This window comes from Musca domestica, unplaced genomic scaffold (assembly GCF_030504385.1).
Source record: "Musca domestica strain aabys unplaced genomic scaffold, Musca_domestica.polishedcontigs.V.1.1 1, whole genome shotgun sequence".
NCBI classification, from domain to species: domain Eukaryota; kingdom Metazoa; phylum Arthropoda; class Insecta; order Diptera; family Muscidae; genus Musca; species Musca domestica.
The window spans coordinates 30,979,548-31,000,623 of NW_026712114.1; the positions used below are offsets into that span (position 1 = coordinate 30,979,548).

The window sequence follows — 21,076 nt, forward strand, 5'->3', positions numbered from 1 at the left end:
ATGTTCACGACATTTCAAAAGTCAAAATAAAAATTTTCAAATTTCACATTTTTATGATTTTTTTTTTTTTTTTTTTGGATTTTATTCTTTTCCGCAAAGAGACAATTCCGAATTTGTCTGAATCGTTAAAATCAGACCAGCGAGTCTTGAGTTATAAGCGTAGTACTTTCTTTTATATTCCAATTGGAGCGTTATGACCTATCTTCAAAATCAATCAATTTAACACCAAAAAAATCAAAAGTTTTAAAGATCGAACATTTTACAAATATCTATAATTGATTGATATATAATTGATATAAATTCCTCCGTCTTCATTCCTTCAGACTTCCAAGTTGATTTTTGAATGATCTTCCTCCTTTCCATGTCATAGGCTAGCCAAAATTTTTTCGAACAAAGGCATTTCTAGACCTATAAAATATATATATATGAAAAAATGTAATATCCAATTCTATGAAATCCTCAATTCTATATAGATACAATCCACCAGATGAGATAATAAAATATATTTTTGTGTTTTATAATTTGTTTTTTTTTTTTTTTTCAATATAATATTATCATTTAGTAAATATCATTAATCATCTGTAGTGGTTTCGAGTCTCTTTGAGGGGAAATACATTGAAAGATGCGTAGGTATGTATGTATGTTCCTCCTGCAATCCATGATTAACCAGCTAATCAAAACTTTCAGTATACATTAAAACGCCAAAGAATCAACATGATACTCTTAAAGGTTTCTCAGATTGTTTTTATATTTGTCATCATCTTGGCATTGTGGTGCGATCAAGCGACAGCATTACCAAAGAAAAAACCGAAAACGAAATCAAAACCAAAATCGAGACCCAACGTCAATGTTAATACACACATAAGTAATGGATTATATATAAATGTTATTTGTAGGACTTTCGGACATTAAATCGCATTCCAATGTCTTTTCAGATATACATATTGGCTGAAATGGGAAATCGTTCAGATAAGAGTACCACCCGACCGATACTATCGATTTGCACACCGAATTCTAGTCTAAAATAAATATTACGAATTTCAAATTGGCAATACATAAGCTTCATACGAGATTATTTTTATTGAATATTTTGAATTTGTTGGATTTTCCAAGAGAAGTGGAGCGTTATGACATATCTTCAAAATTAATCAATTTAACACAAAACAAAAAATCAAATGTTTTAAAGATCGAAAGAAAGAAACATAAAATTAGACAAGCGGTTGAGGGGCGGTGTCGCTTTATTTGATTCAAAATTTTGAAAATTTTCCATAGTTGATTTAAAATTCTAAAAAATTTCGTATGCTTGGAACTTTGTTTTTTATCAACAATCGTTTGTTTTTTAATTTATTTGATTTTTATTTAGTTTATTATTAAGAATGTTTAGATATAAGAGAAAAATATGAGCCGGCTTTTGACATGGAAAGGAGTGCTTCCTCCTTCTTCATGCCTTAATACTTCCTACGTTGATTTTTGAATGTCCTTCCTTTTTTCCATTTCATAGGCCAGCCAACATTTTTTTGTCGAACAATAGCATTTCTTTAACAGACCCATAATATATCGTACAATTGGAATATCCAATTCTATGAAACAGTCAATTCTATGTTGGTACAATCCACCAGATGAGATAATAAAATATATTTCTTGTGTTTTATAATTTGTTTTTTTTTTAATACAATGTTATCATTTAGTAAATATGTATCATTGATCATCATATGTAGCTATGTATGTATGTTGTTCCTACAATCCATGATTAACAGCTAATCAAAACTTTCAGTATATATTAAAACGCCAAAGAATCAACATGAAACTCTTAAAGGTTTCTCAAATTGTTTTTATTTTTGTTATCATCTTGACATTGTGGTGCGATCAAGCGACAGCATTACCAAAGAAACCCCCGAGGCCGAGAGCGTGTCCGAGACCGAAAGCGTGTCCGAGACCGAGACCAAGACCAAGACCGGTACCGGGACCGAGACCCAACGTCAATGTTCAGAATCACATACGTAATGGATTACATATAAATGTTATTTGTAGAACTTTCGGACATTAAATCGCATTCCAATTTCTTTTCAGATATACATATTAGACATGTTGGCTGAAATGGGAAATCGTTAATGGATATTTACATAAGAGCGAAATAATTATAGAATTGAAAATAGTAAATATTTGAGAAAGGTTTTACATATCCTAAAATAATAATAAATCAATAGTAATCAAAAATCAATAATTTGAAATTTTTTTGACACGAACTCATTCAGAATATATAGTGTGTTCGAAGGCCCTATAAAGGGTGACCCATGGTACAATAAGGAGATAGGACAGCTTAGTAAAACAAGAGAAATACAGCCCTGAGGCTATGCCAGCTTCCTGTCAGACTCATTCAATATTATATACAACAAGTTGTTTTCAGTTTTTTCATATTTTTTTTTTTTTTTTTCATTTTTAAAATAATTTAGACTTCATTCTCTCAATTTTATGGCTAAATTTATAGTTTTAATGCGCGAGCCGCAATGTACGTGTCTTCCAATCATTGGTTTTGAAAATATTTTGTTTTCATTTTTCAAAACAATAAATACATACACAAAATTGGCAGAAGTCGGGCACACTTGGAAAAAAAAAATGCAATCAACTGGTAGCTCTACCTTACCTTTTTATTTACCATGGTTTTATATATCCTAAAATAATAATAAATCAAAAACCAATAATTTGAAATTTTGACACGAACTCATCCAGAATATATAGTGTGTTTGAAGGGCCCACAAAGGCCAAGAAGAGTACTTTTGACAATAAACTCAGTAGTTTTTGCACTATTGTGATTGGACTATATTCGAATTTCAAATCACAATTATGTTTTTGAAAGCAAACTGAGTTGCCATGTGGGCTTACTATCCCTCCTTATATAGGCCATGGTATTTTCGGTTTTAATAGTGTTTGAAATATTCGTAGTAGTATACACTTGGTAGCTCGGCTTTTTAAAATTACATATTTTAAAAACTTTAAGGACGAAAGTCCGCCAAATATTTTTTGAAAATCGAGTGCAGCTTCGACTGTGGCACGTAGCTTCGTCCTGTTAAAACCAAATGTTGGCAATATTTTCTTCTTCAAATTTTGTGAAAAAAATAGCCCAATAACCTAACGGCCACTCCTTTCTCAGTTTTAAGGAAAATTGGCCTATTATACCTCTAGTACACATTTTCTAAGCCATCTCCATATCTCAAACTCAGATACCAAAAGAGACCTCAATAACAAATTTTCAAGATTCAAGCTCTATCAGTTGATCCAATACACAATGTAGTTCCAAAACCGCCTCTATCGCAAACCTACCACCAACAGGGACCCCAATACAAAATTTCAAAAATCCAGCTTCATCCGTTCACCCTAAACCAAACTGTTCCGAATTTAGTATCGTTTACCACATTTCGTACACTTAGTACAAATTTTTAAACCATTCTCAAATTTACTTTCCAACTTTGATTCCCATACCGAATTGAATATTTTTAACTTCATCCAAATTTTAACATTTTAGAAGTTTAGCAACTTTTAAGAACTTTTCGTAACCTTAAAGCATTTCCAAAAACCCTTTTATACATCTATCGTACACTGCATCAGAATTCTAGGAGATTCTGTTTGTGCAAAATATACATATTACATTTTTAGTACTATTCGAGCCCTTTTATTTCTATGATCTAATTTCCAAAAACTCATCTGTATCATACGCCTATGCACCGAGACTGACAATCGTTCAAAATTGTAAGATTTAAGCTTTACCCGTTTCCTCTGGGCGTTGAATCACAGTCAGTCATAAACTTTATATATATATAGATGATCTTCGCTTTAACAAGACAAACTCAGAGAGTAAATCGGTAAATTTTTAGTATTTTGTACGTTTGTGGGGGAGGAAGGACTTTGCCGATCTTGTCCATTTTCATACCTAATCAAAGCCTCCTATCTTTATATTCCATTTATTATATACTATTAGGATGTTCGTTGTTCAAAGTGTTATTATTATTCTAATTTTTGTTTGTGTGGACTAATCTTGTTAATTTTTGCATCTGATTCCAGTATTATCCAAATATTACGATGTGCCAAGTTTAGAATTGGCACCTTGTTTTGCAACTTTTTGAACTTTTGTTCCTTCGAATTACATTGCTCACCTGCCAGAGTTATATTGCACACGGCAATACAGATGGACAATAATGTTTTTCTTTCAAAATGCGACCTATACATATCCAAAAAAATACATTTGCCTATCATTGAAAGGCAATATGGACATTCCAAGAATTAAAAAAAAAATTAAAATGTAGGCTTCATTTGGGTGTCTATGATATAGCTTAAATGCATTGCACTATATATTTCTAACAAAAGCTTCCATTAAGACACACTCATTATTTGTTTATACAATCCATATTAAATAAAATCAAGTAAAAAAGAATCTAAGTTTGGCCGGGCAGAACTTTTAATACCCTCCACCATTTGGAAGGAACTAAAAAATTTTCAAAAAAACTTCCGGAAACTACCATTTAATAGGCTGTAGTGTCCATTACGAACTTCAAATACCACATTTAAAACAATTCCTGTAAATAATGTCGTTAAATTGAGATCTCCCAATATGAAATTGGAAACGAATCCGTGGAATAATGTTGCTAAAATCGTCAAAATGCCGAATATCGGGATGTACCGCTATATGGAAGCTATACGAAGACGTGGACCTGCACAGAAAATTTTCTTTCGTATCCATTGCGAATTTCAGATACCAAATTTGAAACAATTCCGGTGAATGATGTCGCTAAAATCATCAAAATACCGAATATCGGGAGGTACCGTTATATGGGGACTATATGAAAACTTACATGGCCCATTTATAAACATAACCTGCAAAATAAACATGTCTTCTATCTCAACTCGTTCGAAAGATAGCGTCATTGCAAAAGGGAGACAGACGGACATTGCTAGATCGATTTAGAATTTTACGCTGATCAAGAATTGACATGAGTATTTCGAGGAGTTACAAACGGAATGACAAAGTTAATATACCCTCCATAGTATGGTGGAGGGTATAACAATGTTTTTCAGTTCTTCTTACTTTCAGCAATAACGTGTAACCCCATTCATTCCCAGCAAATAAAATTGCCGCTTTTTACAATACAGGTTGCATAGTTATGAAAGAGACACTCAGTTCATCGTATTCCGACATCATTAATCCTGGCAATAATTCATATTCCTCATAAACACCCTAGTATAGTTTGATATTGGTGTACCTTGAAGACTCTTATATTATAGACATCAGCAGCAAATAAAAACCAAAATGCATTTATGTTTTACAACTTTTCTTTTGTAAAAATGTTTTTTTTTTATTTCTTAATATTTTGTGGTCTCTTTCAGGTTTGTGAAAGAGCTTCTGAATTTCAGAATTCCTTCACAAAACATTAGCTTCCTTCTGTAGTCTAGCCCCATCAATTTTTGTTTTCTTACAAACAAGTGACACACGTAACAACAGGAGTTTTTGGACTATAAAAATAATTTATTGACAATTTACATGGTCAAATAGTTGTCGGGGAATTCGAAGGTGACATCACGGCCGGTAAGTTTCTTGTAGACCGAGGTGAAGGTGTCAACCTAAAAAGAAAGGAAAATAAAAATACAATTAATATATATTCATAAATTTCTCCATAAAATCATTATTATAAACGTTTCGTTGTAAATATTTAAAATTAAAATTCATATTGTTATAAATCAATAAAAATATTAATAAATTTTAAAAATTCTTTAATCTACCGTTTTGTAGGAAGTCCCATAAAGTTTTGTTAAACCACTTCTACGGGAGGCAAATAAACGGCAAGTGTGTACATTGAAAAAATTATTCCATAAGATTGTAAAATTTAAAAATTAAAATTTCCCTTGTATATAACAGCAAGGGAAATATTTATGTATTTAAAAATTTGTTTAATCTGCCGTTTCGTAGGAAATCTCATAACGCTGAAACATCACGTATGAGAGGCAAATAGACGGCCTCTGTTGTATTGATACTGAGTTCTTAAGCCAACTGTAAACAACAAATGGAATATGCTGATACTTTTAAAATTCGTATAAACAATAACGAGTTGTTGCCTATAATTAATATGCGTTCTTTTTGACAATTATTGATTTGATGGAAAGACAATCAACAAATAACACAAGAACGCTATATCCAAAAGGAATAAGAAACCGGAGGAATCTAGTATTGTAACAATTCTTTTCGTTTTTGCAACTTGTAATTTAATTACAAAGCTGTATTTTAAAGAAAAAGTATTGTTTGGTTTTTAATGTGTGTCCTTTTTGACGATCACTGTGACTGGTGGTCATAATTCAGCAATTAACACAAGGACGAAGTAGTGTGGTTTCTTATTCCTTTCTTCTTTTTGTACCATAAAATGTCACCAATGTATGGAGATGCTTAAAGACCTTTGTGGGGCCATTTCAAACAATAACGAGTCATTGGTATTTAATATTTGTCCTTTTTGACAATCACTGATCTTGGATTTATAACAATCAGCAAATAACACAAGGACATTATACAATAAGGATAATAAAATAAAAAGCTATAGAAAACAGGAATTTGGATATGTAATAGTGGATGGATGGTATTGGAGGATTTTGTCAGTCCAAATCTTTTATGTACCTGCAAATTTAATAATGTTCACTTTTTTGCTTTCAGATGACGTCCCTTAGTAGGTGTCGAATGATTGCAGCAAAAGCAGGCAATTATAAAGTTCCGTTTCTCTGACGAATCAAAAGGTAAGTCCAAAATATAGATGATTTACCATAAACTTTTGGAATCACTCTTTATCAACTTTTAGAGATCATTTTAAATATGCCATTATCTTTGCCTTTACATTGAAAAGTAATTGTAAAAGTTTTACATATATCCGTGTTGATGAGCTATACCTTTTGTATCGAGAAGAATAAGGCAATGTCCTAATTCAAAAGATAACATTTGCAGAACTTGAAGGAAACTCATAGTCTTGGATCACCTTTGGAAATTCCTGGTTAAATAATAGTTAAATTGCTTGGGTTTGCTAGGTATATGCTGGTGAAATTTTCTAAAAATTTCACAATGAGCTGTCTTGATTTAACTACAAGACTGCTAGGGTGGTGGACACGACCATCATGAGAACGCTGCGAGTAGTTGGACAAACATTTGTGAAAATTTGAGCTATTAAGCTATTCAGAACCATTATAAAAAACCAATTTAAATTGGTAACTACATCGTTAATGGTTTGAGGATTTTAGAGGTCACGACACCGATTGTAATGCTCAGTCAACACTTCAAACACAAATTTAATTTTGTGTATTACAAACAAAAACTCAAACTTCAATACCATTCAACTTTATCTAAATTCCTCTACATTTGTCACTTCACCAATTTCCACTTGCATTTTGATATCCACCTTTGGTGTACTACTTACTTTGTGTTCAATGGTGGTTTGTTGGTTCTTGTCCAAATGCACCTTAATCAATTGGGAGCCATCCAACTTGACGCGGATACGCTTGCCAACGATTTCAGCTGGGAAGACCAAATCTTCCAAGATGGCATCGTAGACAGCGGTCAAAGTGCGGGAACGTGGACGCTTTTGCTTCAATGGATTTCTAGCCTTACGGGTGGGCTTGGGCAAAATTTTACGTTCGCCAACGACAACGACGTGCTTGCCGGAGAATTTCTTCTCCAATTCACGAACCAAAATGATTTGGATCTTTTGGAAAATCTTTTGTTGGGGAATGGGAACATAGATGATGACAGCCTGTGTAAATAAACAAAGTAGAATGTAAATAAATGGAAATTCAAACGAAAAGGACATGCAATTTCTTACCTTCTTGTTGCCGAATTCAATTTCACGGGCACGTGTGATGTGCAAGTCTCTCAAGTAGGGCTTGAGGTCACTGTTGGCCTCGAGCTCAACAAGAGCTTGGGCAATGGATTTCTCAAAATCATCGGGCTCAGCGCCACCGGGCTTGATAATCTTGGAGCCAATCATCTGCGGCAAAGAAAATAATGAAAACAAACATTTTTCGATTAGTTACCGATTTCCACAATTTATTCAAAAAGTTAATTTAGCAGATAACATATTTTCAACAATTTCACATCAAACATTCACTATGAATTTTCCATTTCCAACATATTTGTCTCGTCTATGCCGTTTGACGGCTTTATTAATTTTCTTGTTTGCACTACACTTTCAATCTTACAGCATCTCTGCAATTTCACAAAGCATTTCCGTCAATTGTGCACACATTTCTGTATTGTTCGTTTAGTTTTTAATTTTTATTCACATTTTTGCATTTCATTCATGATATTTTCAAATATTTTCGTATTTATTTGTGAGACAATCAAAAAATACACCAACCTTAGTCAATTATTTTGACAGAAAAGGAAGTAAAAGAGAACCACTGAACAGTAATTTCCTTCAATTTACTCGTTGCAAGTGTCAAACAACGATCCAAAGTTGGCTGCAGTTGTTCGAAGGGTTGTATTTTACTCGTTATAATGGTATTGTAGTTATTACCAAAAGTAAAGCGTACTTTGAGGCGTTTAGTTGATTTGTCTTAATAATGGAATAAAAATGAAGAAAATTACTAATATAGAATTGAACATGTATGTAAAAATTATTAAATTAAGAGGCAATAGAATGGTTGTCAATATTTTAAATTATAATTAATTAAACTTTATCTCCGGAAAGATGGATATTTCCCACACAACATATCTTTACACAAAATATCAGCGCAATTTAAAGGATAGCAGTGTTTTACTCATTTTCCTTTTATCATTTACTTTCCTTTGGCATTTTGCAAAGTAAAGGGACAAATCATTAGTTTTTTATGGCAGGAGTACGCATCTCCTTTTAGTTTAAAAATAATAAACAATAAGGGAATTTGTAATTAATTTCGTGAAATAAATTGATAATTCAGTTCTTCAATACAAAATAAGAGCTTCGCGTTATCCATTTTTTTTAATTAATGTTGGTGTTATTACTATATTATCAATATAAAATATGGCAGCATGAATTCAGTAAACTTTACGTTTAAAAGATAAAGGAAATATGGTCTGACTTTTTGCTTATCGGACAGTTCATACTTAAATGAAAAACGATCTGTGTGTCCGACATATCACTTTTATATCTATCGGCAAGATGTAATAACCTGCCTAGATACAACAAGTTGTTTTCATTTATTTTATTGTTTTGTTCATTTTTGAAATGAGTCAAGTAGCGCGAATGAAATGCCTGGATGTTCTCTCAAAAATATGATCCTAAAAGTGCATGTACATAAAAATCTTGAAGTCATGGCTAGGCATATTAATAACAAATTCTAACGGAAAACGACGGCAGGATTTTATGTATTTATGAAATGTCACAAAATATGCCTAGCCAAGCTTCAAGCTTCTTAAGCTGGGAATACATAAAGCGCTTATTTGGCTGACTTTAGTCATCGGCTGGCTTCTTCGGAAATAAACAAAGGAGCCTAGGGTCAAAATCGAACTAAGTCAACCTAAAACTCCTTTGTTCCTCTACGAAGAAGCCAGCCGATGACTTAAGCCAGTCAAATAAGCGCTTTATGTATTCCCAGCTTTATGTACTTACACCTTAAGTGTTCAATCGTTCAATTCGCGAAGGGGGAAAAGCCAATAACATTTTTGTTTTCACCAAATAAAAGCCGTATCGAAAATTTGTGCAAACAACTTTAATATGACAAATTATCTGCAGTCAGAGCGTTGATAACGAAACAAGAAAATTTACTTCACCCTGTAATCCATGGTAGATTTCCAATTTAAAATATTTTTCTATCTTTAGTAATTGGCCATTACGATTTCTTTTTTTGACTGACACACTTGTAAATTACAAGAATATTACAATTCAAAATCCTAGACCACTGGAAAATATTAGTGTCACAAAAGACTTGGTATCATGGTACAATAATTACAAGGGGACAACAATTAAATTTGAAAAATACAACCCTGAAGATAGAGTCTTGTAACTTCAAATTTACCAATAACAAATGCAACAGTTTTTCATTTGACACTTTTCTCTCAATATTTTTATTTAAATAAAAAACGACCTACCTTGTCTTCATTAAACCGTTGGTGCTGAAACAAGCATTTATTTGTTAATTTTTTCATCATATTTTAATTTAAAAGAAATGGAAAGTCACGGATTTTTCACAGTATCCAAATATGAGTAAGTTATTTTTTGTACCTAAACGTAATAATTTATTCTTGAACATTATTTAAACATATTAAAAATTTTCTCTGTTCCATAACCTGCAAGGTGATTTTTATGGTAGAAGAATACGGGTACTCGCATCGACACAGCTGCTGGGACAATGAACTGTCAAACCGATTTTGGAATTGAAAATGTTGAATGAAAAATTATTGAAATTTGTAAAAATTGTTGAAAAATTTATAGTATAACAACCACCGATTCGCGGAGTATAAGAAAACATTTAAAAATATACTTATTTTTGATAAAACATTTTAAATATGTTGACATATCAATGTTCTCAAGCGTTGATGCATCTACCTATATTCTTCTACCATGGGTGATTTCTGTGCCCTAATATTTAATGACATGTTTACGTTAAAACTTTTTGCAAGATTAACCCACTTCAAGACGATTTATTTGAAGTATAAGCAATGGAAATGGCAATTTTAATCCAAATCCAATAGGTTAATACATTTACATATATGTAAACGAACTGTAAGTGGTTTCTATGCCTTAACCAGGGTAGAATACCGGTAGATGCATCGACACAGGTAATGGGACAATGAACTGTCAAATCAATTTTGAATGAAAAATTATTCAAATTTGAAAAAATTCTTGAAAAACGCATATTATAATAACCTCCGATTGACGTTATATAAGAAAACATATACAAATCTACATCTAAATTTGAAAAAAAAAAAACGTTTTCAACGTTTTGACATGTCAATGTTCTCAAGCGTTGATTCATCTACCAGTATTCTTCTACCATAACTTAAAAATTATTGTGCAAGGAATTCACATATGCAGATTCTATCATGACTTTTATAATGTAAAATCTATTAAAATATTTGTCAAATATATCATGAAATACACATTTCTACGATAATGTTATTTATAAATGTTATCAAGTGTGTATCTACAATTCTATACTCATTAATATTTTATAATCTGTTATATTTTATATTCTGTTACAATTTACAAAAATTTTACAATAAATTACGGAAAACACATCATCATAACAAAACTCTATATCTTTGATTCAATCTGCAATACGCACCGTAGTTTTACGCATAACGGCACCATTTAGGCAAGCAAATGTATTTACGCGTTTGGATACAACCCTGTTAATCAACGGACAAAGTCATCTTTTATTAAGAGTTGTATTTAAATGGTAGTATTTACAAATTTAGCAAATTGGTAAAAAAATAATTTTGAATTGTTAAATATTTGATCATAAGTTCAAGAAAATATATAATAAAAGTGATTCTTATACGCGTCGTAATAATAACACGATATTTAGTGATTGTAAATGTGAAAATATTGTTGTGTGTATTGAGTTATTTTCCACATATCAAATGAACTCTATTGGTGTGAATAATGAAAAAGGCGAAAGACTTTCTATTTGAAAAGGTATGTACGCTGTTTTCTTGAACGTTTTTTTTTCAGAAAAATTAAAACTATAATTGTTGTGGTTGACCATGAAATCTCTAATTTCGAAATAACATTGCATGGCCAATACAAATATTCGAAAAAATTCTAATTATCTGATAAAATCTTATTCAACTTACAAACTGATATAATTTGTAACCTTTTGATCAATTTCATCATAGGTTACTATTATTTAAACATGAACGTATATGATTTAATAGACACTTGTTTTATGGATTTCATCCTATTTGCGCGACAGGTCACAGATAGTTTTGTCTGAAAGTTTTCATTCTAAATCTATCGATGTTCCATCTGGTGTTCCACAAGGAAGTCATCTTAAGCCAGTTCTATTTATATTGTTTGTAAATTATCCACAAAAATCAACTAAGTTTTCTAAATTATTAATGTACGCTCATAAACCTCAAATAAGTCTGGGACTGACTGTAACGAGATTTGAATAGCCTTTTGGATTGGAATGGCATGGAGTTGAATTTAAATAAATGTAACCATATGTGTTTTGGGAGATACCAGGATAAATGGTCCAATCTCTTTCGCTTTTACAACAGATCCTGTGTTGACAGAAATATTCAGATGTGTCAAAATTTCTTTTTGTGGCTTAACACCAGACCTTAGGTTAGTAAAATTATTGGGATGTGTGAAACTTGAAAACAATCGGACACTTATATCACATTTCATAATGGATATAATTATTCAAAAATGTGATTCTTTGTGGGGGAGGTACTTGATGGAGAAGATATTGTCCACTTCCGCACCTGACCTAGCACTGATGCAAAGTTGGAGAAAAATCGGATTATCGTTTCCCATTCTGTGCAGTAAAATCTTTTTTGAAGGTCGATACCTATTGTGGGGGAGGTACCAGAAGGGGTGGACCGATGAACATCTCCGAAGTCGATCTAAGTTTGATAATAATGTACGAAGTATAGACCGAATCCGATGCTCCCTTCGAGAATTATCGTGCGCACCAGCCGGCAGACAAACAGATAAACAGACGGACGGAGGGACGTCACTAGATCGACTTAATATGTCCTGAAACAGATTTGGTCCAAAGAGACCTAGGGTCTAAAACCGTAATTATGACGAAACACGTTTTAGCCGTATCGAATGATATATACCCTCTCTAGCCATATGGCTAAGGGTATAATAATAGGGTACCGGGGTCCTTTCCGACAAAAAATACTTTCTTTCAATGAAGAACAAATTATCAAATTTAGAAAACATGTTGATACCTATTATCGTGGTTGGTCTTACAAGCACTGAAAATACAACTGACCCTAACCAAACTTAAGAAGCGATAACTCGGATATTTTTCCTTCTCATTCAGGGCCCCAAGGGGTACCTGTTCAATTTTCCAAAAAAGTAATTTGTGGCACATGTTCTGTTTTCGGGAAATGTATTTAGAATTTGTTAAAAAGCTGCTCAAATATTTTTATACATGGACAACTATTAATTTCAATATTATTTAAAACCAAATATTTGATAAAACACATTAACCACACATCTAAAAATCACCAAACAATATTTTCAACAGTAATTCTCCCCATAGCTTATAATATATTAATCACAAATGTTTGTTGTTGATGTCGTCTATTAAAAGATGGTTAAGCCACAGAGTTATTATCAGTTTGGAAAAAGACATATAATAAGCAAAACACCTACATTTATTAAAACAATTAAAAATTGTGAATATCATAAAAAATGAATTTCAATAATTTGTTCGTTGCTTTGGTTTTGGCCGTATGCCTGGGACAAAGTGAGGCTGGCTGGTTGAAAGATTTCGGAAGGAGAATTGTAAGTATATTTAGATAAAATATTTTCCAATGCAAGTTTTGTTGAATTAATATTTTTAATTTTTCTTATTTAAAGGAACGTGTCGGCCAACATACTCGTGATGCCACCATCCAGGCCATCGGTGTGGCGCAACAGGCAACAGATGTGGCAGCAACGTTGAAAGGAAAATAAAGGAGGTTTTGCATGAAATAATTTTAAGGATATGATAGGCGTTATTTATTTTGAATAAATAAATGTAAAAAATAAAACAAATATTTTTTATTTATTGTTGCCATTTCTTTTCGAAATACAATAGAAGTATTTTATAAGTTTTCCTGTTTATTAATGTTCTGAATCAATATTGGTAAAAGCGCCTACGTACGTCCCCTGTAATTTTTTGTTAGGAAAGCGTGAGTCTGGCTGGTGAAAGAATTGTGCATTTTTTGATTTTATTTAATTTAATTTTGAAGGGCCATGTCGGTCAGCGTACTTATGATGCCGATGTTGCCGCCACCTAACAAGGAAAATAATGAAGTTTTTCTATAGGATAGTTTTAACGATATGAAAATATGAAAATAACAAATATATATTATTTTTTGAAGTCATTCCTTTAAAAAAATATTTTATAAGTATTACTATTCATGAATGTTTTAAATCAATATTGTATAAAACATCCGATAACTATATGACCTCCCCTACAAATTTCTTTAAGCATTTAACATTTTTATACCTTACATCACTATGTGTAGCACCTCGAAATATTGGTTTCGCACATAGGAAAGTATATATGGAGATTCCCATCTAGACAAACTGAGTCGATCTAGATATGTATGTCCGTCCGTTCGTCTGTCCATGTTACTTTTTGATCACGCTACAGGTCGCAATTATGTCGCGATCCTCACGAAATTGAAAATGAAGGTGGGATTATTGTCAGAATAGAACCCTATTGCTTTTGGAGACGATCGAATAATATTGAGGGGTTGAAATGGACCTAAAACCTGATTTTACAGTATCTCTACAGGTCGCAATTATAGACCAATCGACGCGGAAGATGGCATGGGGCGAGAACAAAGGGCTGGGCAGAAGCCTTCCAATTTTGATGGTCATAGGGTAGTATTTAGTGGGTGAAACAGACCATAACATTTGTGTTAAATAAAAGTCAAATTTTCCATTAAACGCCGAAATCACAAATAGACGAAAAGGTTAAGGTTAATAATAAAAATATATATACAATGTGTACAATGGCATAAAAGTATAAATATGATGTTATTATAGCTTTTATAGTATTTTGTGACATTTTTTGTTTTTCATATTTTTTATTTTTTTTTTCGCATGCGATTTTTATACCCTACACCACAAGGTGGTCAGGGTATTATGTCTTTGTGCATTTGTTTATAACAGGCCAAAGGAAACGAGATAGACCCGTAGTTCCTTTTGATGATCTGCGTAGAATCACATTCTGAGTCGATTTATGCATGTCCGTCCGTCCGTCTGTCCATGTATTTTTGTAAACAAAGTACAGTTCGCATTTATTGCCCTATCCACATGAAATTTTGCACAAATCATTTGTTTGGCCCAAGGACGAACCCTATAGAAATTGGAGATAATCGGTCAAAATTTAGATATAGCTCCCATATATACCTTCGTCCGATTTGCCTTTTATTGTGCACCAAACGTGTAATATCAGTCCGAATAGTATGGAATTTTGCATGTACGATCAGATTGGACCTGAAAATAAGTATGCCAAATTTGATCGAAATCGGTTCAAGATAACTTAAATCGTTTTTGCAGGTCATGATAAGGGTCATAATCCTCCGATAAGGGTACAACCTGATTTCAAGTATTTTTTACATTTGAACCACATATTTCATAATAATCTTGGCAAATTTTGGTAATTTGAGAAGAAACCATCCTTGCAAAAACTGATCACGTTTTGGAAATTTTTTCTATTTTGGTTCATTTTAAACCCTAAATATTTTGCGAACATATTTGAACCAAAAAAGAAACAAATTCTTGATTCCACAATTGAAGCCAATCGACACGCCTGAGAAGAGAGTTAAGGACAGGGAAGAATTCCAGCATTTTGGTTGTGAATTGGATTATATTTAGCTGTAAACGTGTGCGTAAATATTGGGCAAATGTCCCTGGTTATGTTAAGGGTAATATCTGGCAAGTGCTCCGTGACATAATTTCAAAAGCGAAATCTTCTAAAATGGATTTGGACATAAGTGGGCTTCTAACATATTGTGGTGTTGTAGGGTATCTCATGGTCGGCCCGCACGGCTATAACCTATGCATACTTGTTTTTTTTTTTGTTTGATATTTCATGAAGTCGTTAAAAAATCCAACAATTTCAGCTAGGAATTCCTTAAACATGTATCTCTTAGAAAGGCTCGCGATTTTAGGATGGAATGTCTTTGAAAATTTATTGAATGAAATCAAAACATGTCGCAAATAGCATCAAATTTTAGACACGCCACACACGCTGCTCTAATGTTGCTCTGCGGTATTTTGCTCCATTCCCGCCGAAGCGCTACTCCAGATAGAATAGTCTAACGGATTGGTATACGGAGATTTTGGTAGCCATTGTGCGCTGGAAATGAAGCGAGGAACCTCATTTTGTAACCATTCTTGGGTGACGCGTGTTGAGTGCGATGGTGCTTAGTCCTGTTGGAATGTCCAATTTCTGCGGCCAAAATTTTTGCGTGCCCAAGGCTTTAATACTCACTCCAGAATACTTCGCGATAATATTCGACATTCATTCTTAAGCCACGCTCGATTTATACGAGCGGGGAGCGACCATCGGCTGTTATGGCGGCCTACACCATCACCATGGCCGGCGCTTGAGTTCAGGTGGCCAACCGAAGGTGCATATTTTCAGCTGACCTCTTTGGCAAGTAGACACGTTCCAGCAGTTTGCTGGACAACGAATGCTTTCTCATCGGAGAAAATCAAATTCGGCAGTTCAAGCGAAGCAACTCTTTAGCTCTTTTAGCTCTATATTCTTTCTGTTGCGGTGTATGTTCTTGAATTTTTTGGAATTTCAATGACTATACCCCGAGCTCATTTTTCAACATTTGCCGAATGGAATATTTTCAGCTCACCAGCCATTTTTCGGCCTCTGCGACGCGGGTCGCTTCTTGACTTTTTGAACCATTTCTGCTGATGTTGCTGTTTTCTTCCATCCACTTCCGTGACGTCGGGCTACGCTACCAAGTATCACGGCAACGAGCGATGGTACGAGACACAAAAGATTTATTCACATCTAAATGCTGAAGTGCTCTAACGATAGCCACTTGTGGGTTTCCAGCCAAATATAAATAAATCACGCTTGAATTCCATCACGAATAACTTTTTTCTGGAAATTTCTCACCAAAATGCTTTTGTACGCTTGTAAACACTATAATGAACTGTCACTGAGATAATTCTAACAGCTGTTGGACGAGTGGCTTTGAATAACAGCAGTCTGAAGTTGGTTGCAGTTTTTTTATCTCACCCTGTATATGCCAACTGGCGCTTTAATATCATATTTAATGGATTTTATGATATTTTGAATCATCCTCAAATTTTAGAAGTTGTAAAACATTTCTACGTTTTGATACCATGGATCATATCGGCTTGTGCTTGTATGTTGGGAATCTATTTATTGAAAATTTACGTCCAAATAATATTTGTAATTTTAATAAGATATGCAATAACATTCATAATGTCATGCTTCATACGAAGAATGCAAAAAATTCAAGATCATCATAAGGTACCACCCGCCATATATTATATGTAAGGAAATGTAGGCGAAATAAATCCGCTCATGGCCAAAATTAATTTCGATACCACACTTTACTTTGATATTAAAGATTATAAAATCGTGATATTTTCAAGTTATCTTTAAAGATTTCTAATTTCATCTCCGATATATGATGTTAAGGATTCTAGTACAATTTTTAGTTTAAATTAAGAGTGTTTTTGGTCCTCCACATATTTGAAAAATTGTTAAACATTCGGTTTGATCATTAAAAATAATAATAACAACATGTACTATATGGAATTCGTTTTAGATGATATTAACAAGCTTTCGACAAAGCTTTATTTTCATCTGAATTAATTAACCATATGGTTTGTTTAGAGAAAGTGTATTTTTTGATTTTTAGTGATAAAATTGTAAATCACAATAGGGGAATATTATTTTGGTAATTTCCAAATGACAGACACTCATGTTAGGCAGGAGTACCTAAATTAAAAGTAACAAATGTTTGAGGTCAGTGTTCTGACCAAGAATAAACTTCGGACAAATGTACATTTTTTCATTCAATATTTTATCCGTAATTTGTCTTAATAAAATGTCAAAATTATTTTTCAGTTTAAACGCTTTATCCACAACATGAAAAATCACCTAAAATCTTACAAAAAGTTATTCCCCCAATTGTTTATTATTTATTCACCACAAAAGAAAACAATAATTCCTGCACGTACGATCAGATTGGACCTGAAAATGAGTATGCCAAATTTGATCGAAATCGGTTCAAGATAACTTAAATCGTTTTTGCCGGTCATGATATGGGTCATAATCCTCCGATAAGGGTACAACCTGATTTCAAGTATATTTTACATTTGAACCACATATTTCATAATAATCTTGGCAAATTTTGGTAATTTGAGAAGAAACCATCCTTGCAAAAACTGATCACGTTTTGGAATTTTTTTTCTATTTTGGTTCATTTTAAACCCTAAATATTTTGCGATCATATTTGAACCAAAATAAAAAAAATTCCTGATCACACAATTGAAGCCAATCGACACGCCTGAGAAGAGAGTTAAGGACAGGGAAGAATTCCAGCATTTTGGTTGTCAATTGGATTATATTTAGCTGTAAACGGGACCACAACCACTAACAGCACAACGGAGTGCGTAAATATTGGGCAAATGTCCCTGGTTATGTTAAGGGTAATATCTGGCAAGTGCTCCGTGACATAATTTCAAAAGCGAAATCTTCTAAAATGGATTTGGACATAAGGGGGCTTCTAACATATTGTGGTGTTGTAGGGTACCTCATGGTCGGCCCGCACGACTATAACCTATGCATACTTGTTTTTTTTTTGTTTGCTATTTCATGAAGTCGTTAAAAAATCCAACAATTTCAGCTAGGAATTCCTTAAACATGTATCTCTTAGAAAGGCTCGCGATGGAATGTCCTTGAAAATTTAAATTTTATTGAATGAAATCAAAACATGTCGCAAACAGCATGAAATTTTAGAATAACTTTAGATTTGTTCGAATCGGTCATCTTTGGCACGAGTTGAAATCGCCATACGCTGCTCTAATGTTGCTCTGCGGTATTTTGCTCCATTCCCGGCGAAGCGCTACTCAAGACAGAATAGTCTAACGGATTGGTATACGGAGATTTTGGACAACGAATGCTTTCTCGTCGAAGAAAATCAAATTCGGCAGTTCATCACTTTCGACCAAGCAAAGCAACTCTTTAGCTCTTTTGAGTTTATATTCTTTCTGTTACGGTGTATGTTCTTGCACTTTTTGGAATTTCAATGACTTTACCCCGAGCTCATTTTTCAACATTTGCCCAATGGAATATTGCGATATTTTCAGCTCACCAGCCATTTTTCGGCCTCTGCGACGCGGGTCGCTTCTTGACTTTTCGAACCATTTCTGCTGATGTTGTTATTTTCTACCATCCACTTCCTTGACGTCTGGCTACGCTACCAGTATCACGGCAACGAGCGATGGTACGAGACACAAAAGATTTATTCACATCTAAATGCTGAAGTGCTCTAACGATAGCCACTTGTGGTTTTCCAGCCAAATATAAACAAATCACGCTTGAATTCCATCACGAATAACTTTTTTCTGGAAAGTTCTCACCAAAATGCTTTTGTACGCTTGTAAACACTATAATGAGCTGTCACTGAGATAATTCTAACAGCTGCCGGACGAGTGGCTTTGAAGTGACAGCAGTCTGAAGTTGGTTGCAGTTTTTTTATCTCAACTGGCGCTTTAATATCATATTTAATGGATTTTATGATATTTTGAATCATCCTTAAATTTTAGAAGTTGTAAAACATTTCTACGTTTTGATACCATGGATCATATCGGCTTGTGCTTGTATGTTGGGAATCTAGTCTCTGGTTTTGTAATTTTAATAAGATATGCAATAACATTTATAATGTCATGCTTCATACGAAGAATGCAAAAAATTCAAGATCACCATTATTATATAAGGTACCACCCGCCATATATTATATGTAAGGAAATGTAGGCGAAATAAATCCGCTCATGGCCAAAATTAATTTCGGTACCACACTAAGTCTACTTTACTTTGATATTAAAGATTATAAAATCGTGATATTTTCAAGTTATTTGTAATTTCAAGAAAGATTTGTAATTTCATCTCCGATATATGATGTTAAGGATTCTAGTACAATTTTTTGTTTAAATTAAGAGTGTTATTGTTCCTCCACATATTTGAAAATTGTTAAAAATTTGGTTTGATCATTAAAAATGATAATAACAACATGTACTATATGGAATTAGTTTTAGATGATATTAACAAGCTTTCGACAAAGCTTTATTTTCATCTGAATTAATTAACCATATGGTTTGTTTAGAGAAAGTGTATTTTTTGATTTTTAGTGATAAAATTGTGAATCACAATAGGGGAATATTATTTTGGTAATTTCCAAATGACAGACACTCTTGTTAGGCTGGAGTACCTCAATTAAAAGTAACAAAATTTTGAGGTCAGTGTTCTGACCAAGAATCAACTTCGGACACATGTACATTTTTTCATTCAATACTTTATCCGTAATTTGTCTTAATAAAATGTCAAAATTATTTTTCAGTTTAAATCCTTTAACCACAACATGAAAAACCACCTAAAATCTTACAAAAAGTTAATCCCCCAATTGTTTATTATTTATTCACCACAAAAGAAAACAATAATTCCTGTTACGGATGAGTATAAAAGCAGTTCATAGCATATGTTTCTTTATCACTTGAAAGAGAGACATTTAATAAACAAAATTCTAATTTGGAAAATCAATTTAACAAAAAATGAATTTCAATAAGTTGTTTGCTGTCGTTTTATTGGTTTTGGCTGTATGCCTGGGACAAAGTGAAGCTGGCTGGTTAAGAGATTTTGGAAAAAGAATTGTAAGTATAAAAAATATTTCCCCATACAAATTTTATTAAATGATTTAATTTTTCTTTTGAAGGAACGCGTCGGTCAACATACCCGTGATGCTACTATTCAAGTCATCGGTGTGGCGCAGCAGGCAGCAAATGTAGCAGCAACATTGAAAGGAAAATAATAAGCATTTTGTATAAACTAACTATAAGAATATGCCAAATATATTTTTTATAATGAATAAATAATAATAAAAAAATATTTGCTTCAGAAAATTAAAAATGTACCACAAAAAAAAAAAAATGCCAGATGGATCGAGCTTTAACATATGCCATTTTTGGCATTTTTAAGATTTGCTTGCAATAAAATATAGGAAAATATTGGAAACATTGAGCACTTACACTTCCAATTCCGGGTTAACTGTGATAATTAACTATTTAACTATAATTTATTGAAATTGATTTGTTATCTTGGCTAATCCTCTAAAAAATGTTTA

The 21,076-nt window shown here is 32.9% G+C and overlaps 3 protein-coding genes, 2 long non-coding RNA genes and 2 other non-coding genes across 7 annotated transcripts; 3 read left to right on the forward strand and 4 right to left on the reverse strand.

The window, feature by feature from the left end:
* The first annotated feature begins 615 nt into the window (after nucleotides 1-615).
* On the forward strand, nucleotides 616-2,226 carry LOC109611942 (uncharacterized). Its single transcript, XR_002194201.2, has 4 exons — nucleotides 616-630; nucleotides 688-865; nucleotides 936-2,000; nucleotides 2,071-2,226. It is a non-coding gene; the product is annotated as an uncharacterized LOC109611942 (long non-coding RNA).
* Nucleotides 1,769-2,803, reverse strand: LOC109611941 (uncharacterized). The gene is made up of 2 exons (XR_002194200.2): nucleotides 2,645-2,803; nucleotides 1,769-2,092 (listed from the first exon to the last, which is right to left on the reverse strand). It is a non-coding gene; the product is annotated as an uncharacterized LOC109611941 (long non-coding RNA).
* Nucleotides 2,804-5,307: 2,504 nt separating this feature from the next.
* On the reverse strand, nucleotides 5,308-8,509 carry LOC101901682 (small ribosomal subunit protein eS7). Its single transcript, XM_005179646.4, has 4 exons — nucleotides 8,379-8,509; nucleotides 7,845-8,009; nucleotides 7,443-7,775; nucleotides 5,308-5,613 (listed from the first exon to the last, which is right to left on the reverse strand). Exons 2-4 carry the CDS (start codon nucleotides 8,007-8,009, stop codon nucleotides 5,530-5,532), a joined length of 582 nt encoding a protein of 193 aa, XP_005179703.1. The 5' UTR covers nucleotides 8,379-8,509; the 3' UTR covers nucleotides 5,308-5,529.
* LOC131803314 (small nucleolar RNA psi18S-1377) lies at nucleotides 6,039-6,179 on the reverse strand. Its single transcript, XR_009342518.1, has one exon. It is a non-coding gene; the product is annotated as a small nucleolar RNA psi18S-1377 (small nucleolar RNA).
* On the reverse strand, nucleotides 6,406-6,547 carry LOC131803315 (small nucleolar RNA psi18S-1377). Its single transcript, XR_009342519.1, has one exon. It is a non-coding gene; the product is annotated as a small nucleolar RNA psi18S-1377 (small nucleolar RNA).
* A 4,782-nt stretch (nucleotides 8,510-13,291) lies between the features above and the next one.
* On the forward strand, nucleotides 13,292-13,718 carry LOC131804188 (sarcotoxin-1D-like). Its single transcript, XM_059126691.1, has 2 exons — nucleotides 13,292-13,466; nucleotides 13,542-13,718. Exons 1-2 carry the CDS (start codon nucleotides 13,374-13,376, stop codon nucleotides 13,635-13,637), a joined length of 189 nt encoding a protein of 62 aa, XP_058982674.1. The 5' UTR covers nucleotides 13,292-13,373; the 3' UTR covers nucleotides 13,638-13,718.
* A 6,561-nt stretch (nucleotides 13,719-20,279) lies between these two features.
* On the forward strand, nucleotides 20,280-20,883 carry LOC101889801 (sarcotoxin-1D). The gene is made up of 2 exons (XM_005179661.4): nucleotides 20,280-20,606; nucleotides 20,669-20,883. Exons 1-2 carry the CDS (start codon nucleotides 20,508-20,510, stop codon nucleotides 20,762-20,764), a joined length of 195 nt encoding a protein of 64 aa, XP_005179718.1. The 5' UTR covers nucleotides 20,280-20,507; the 3' UTR covers nucleotides 20,765-20,883.
* The last annotated feature ends 193 nt before the right edge of the window (nucleotides 20,884-21,076 follow it).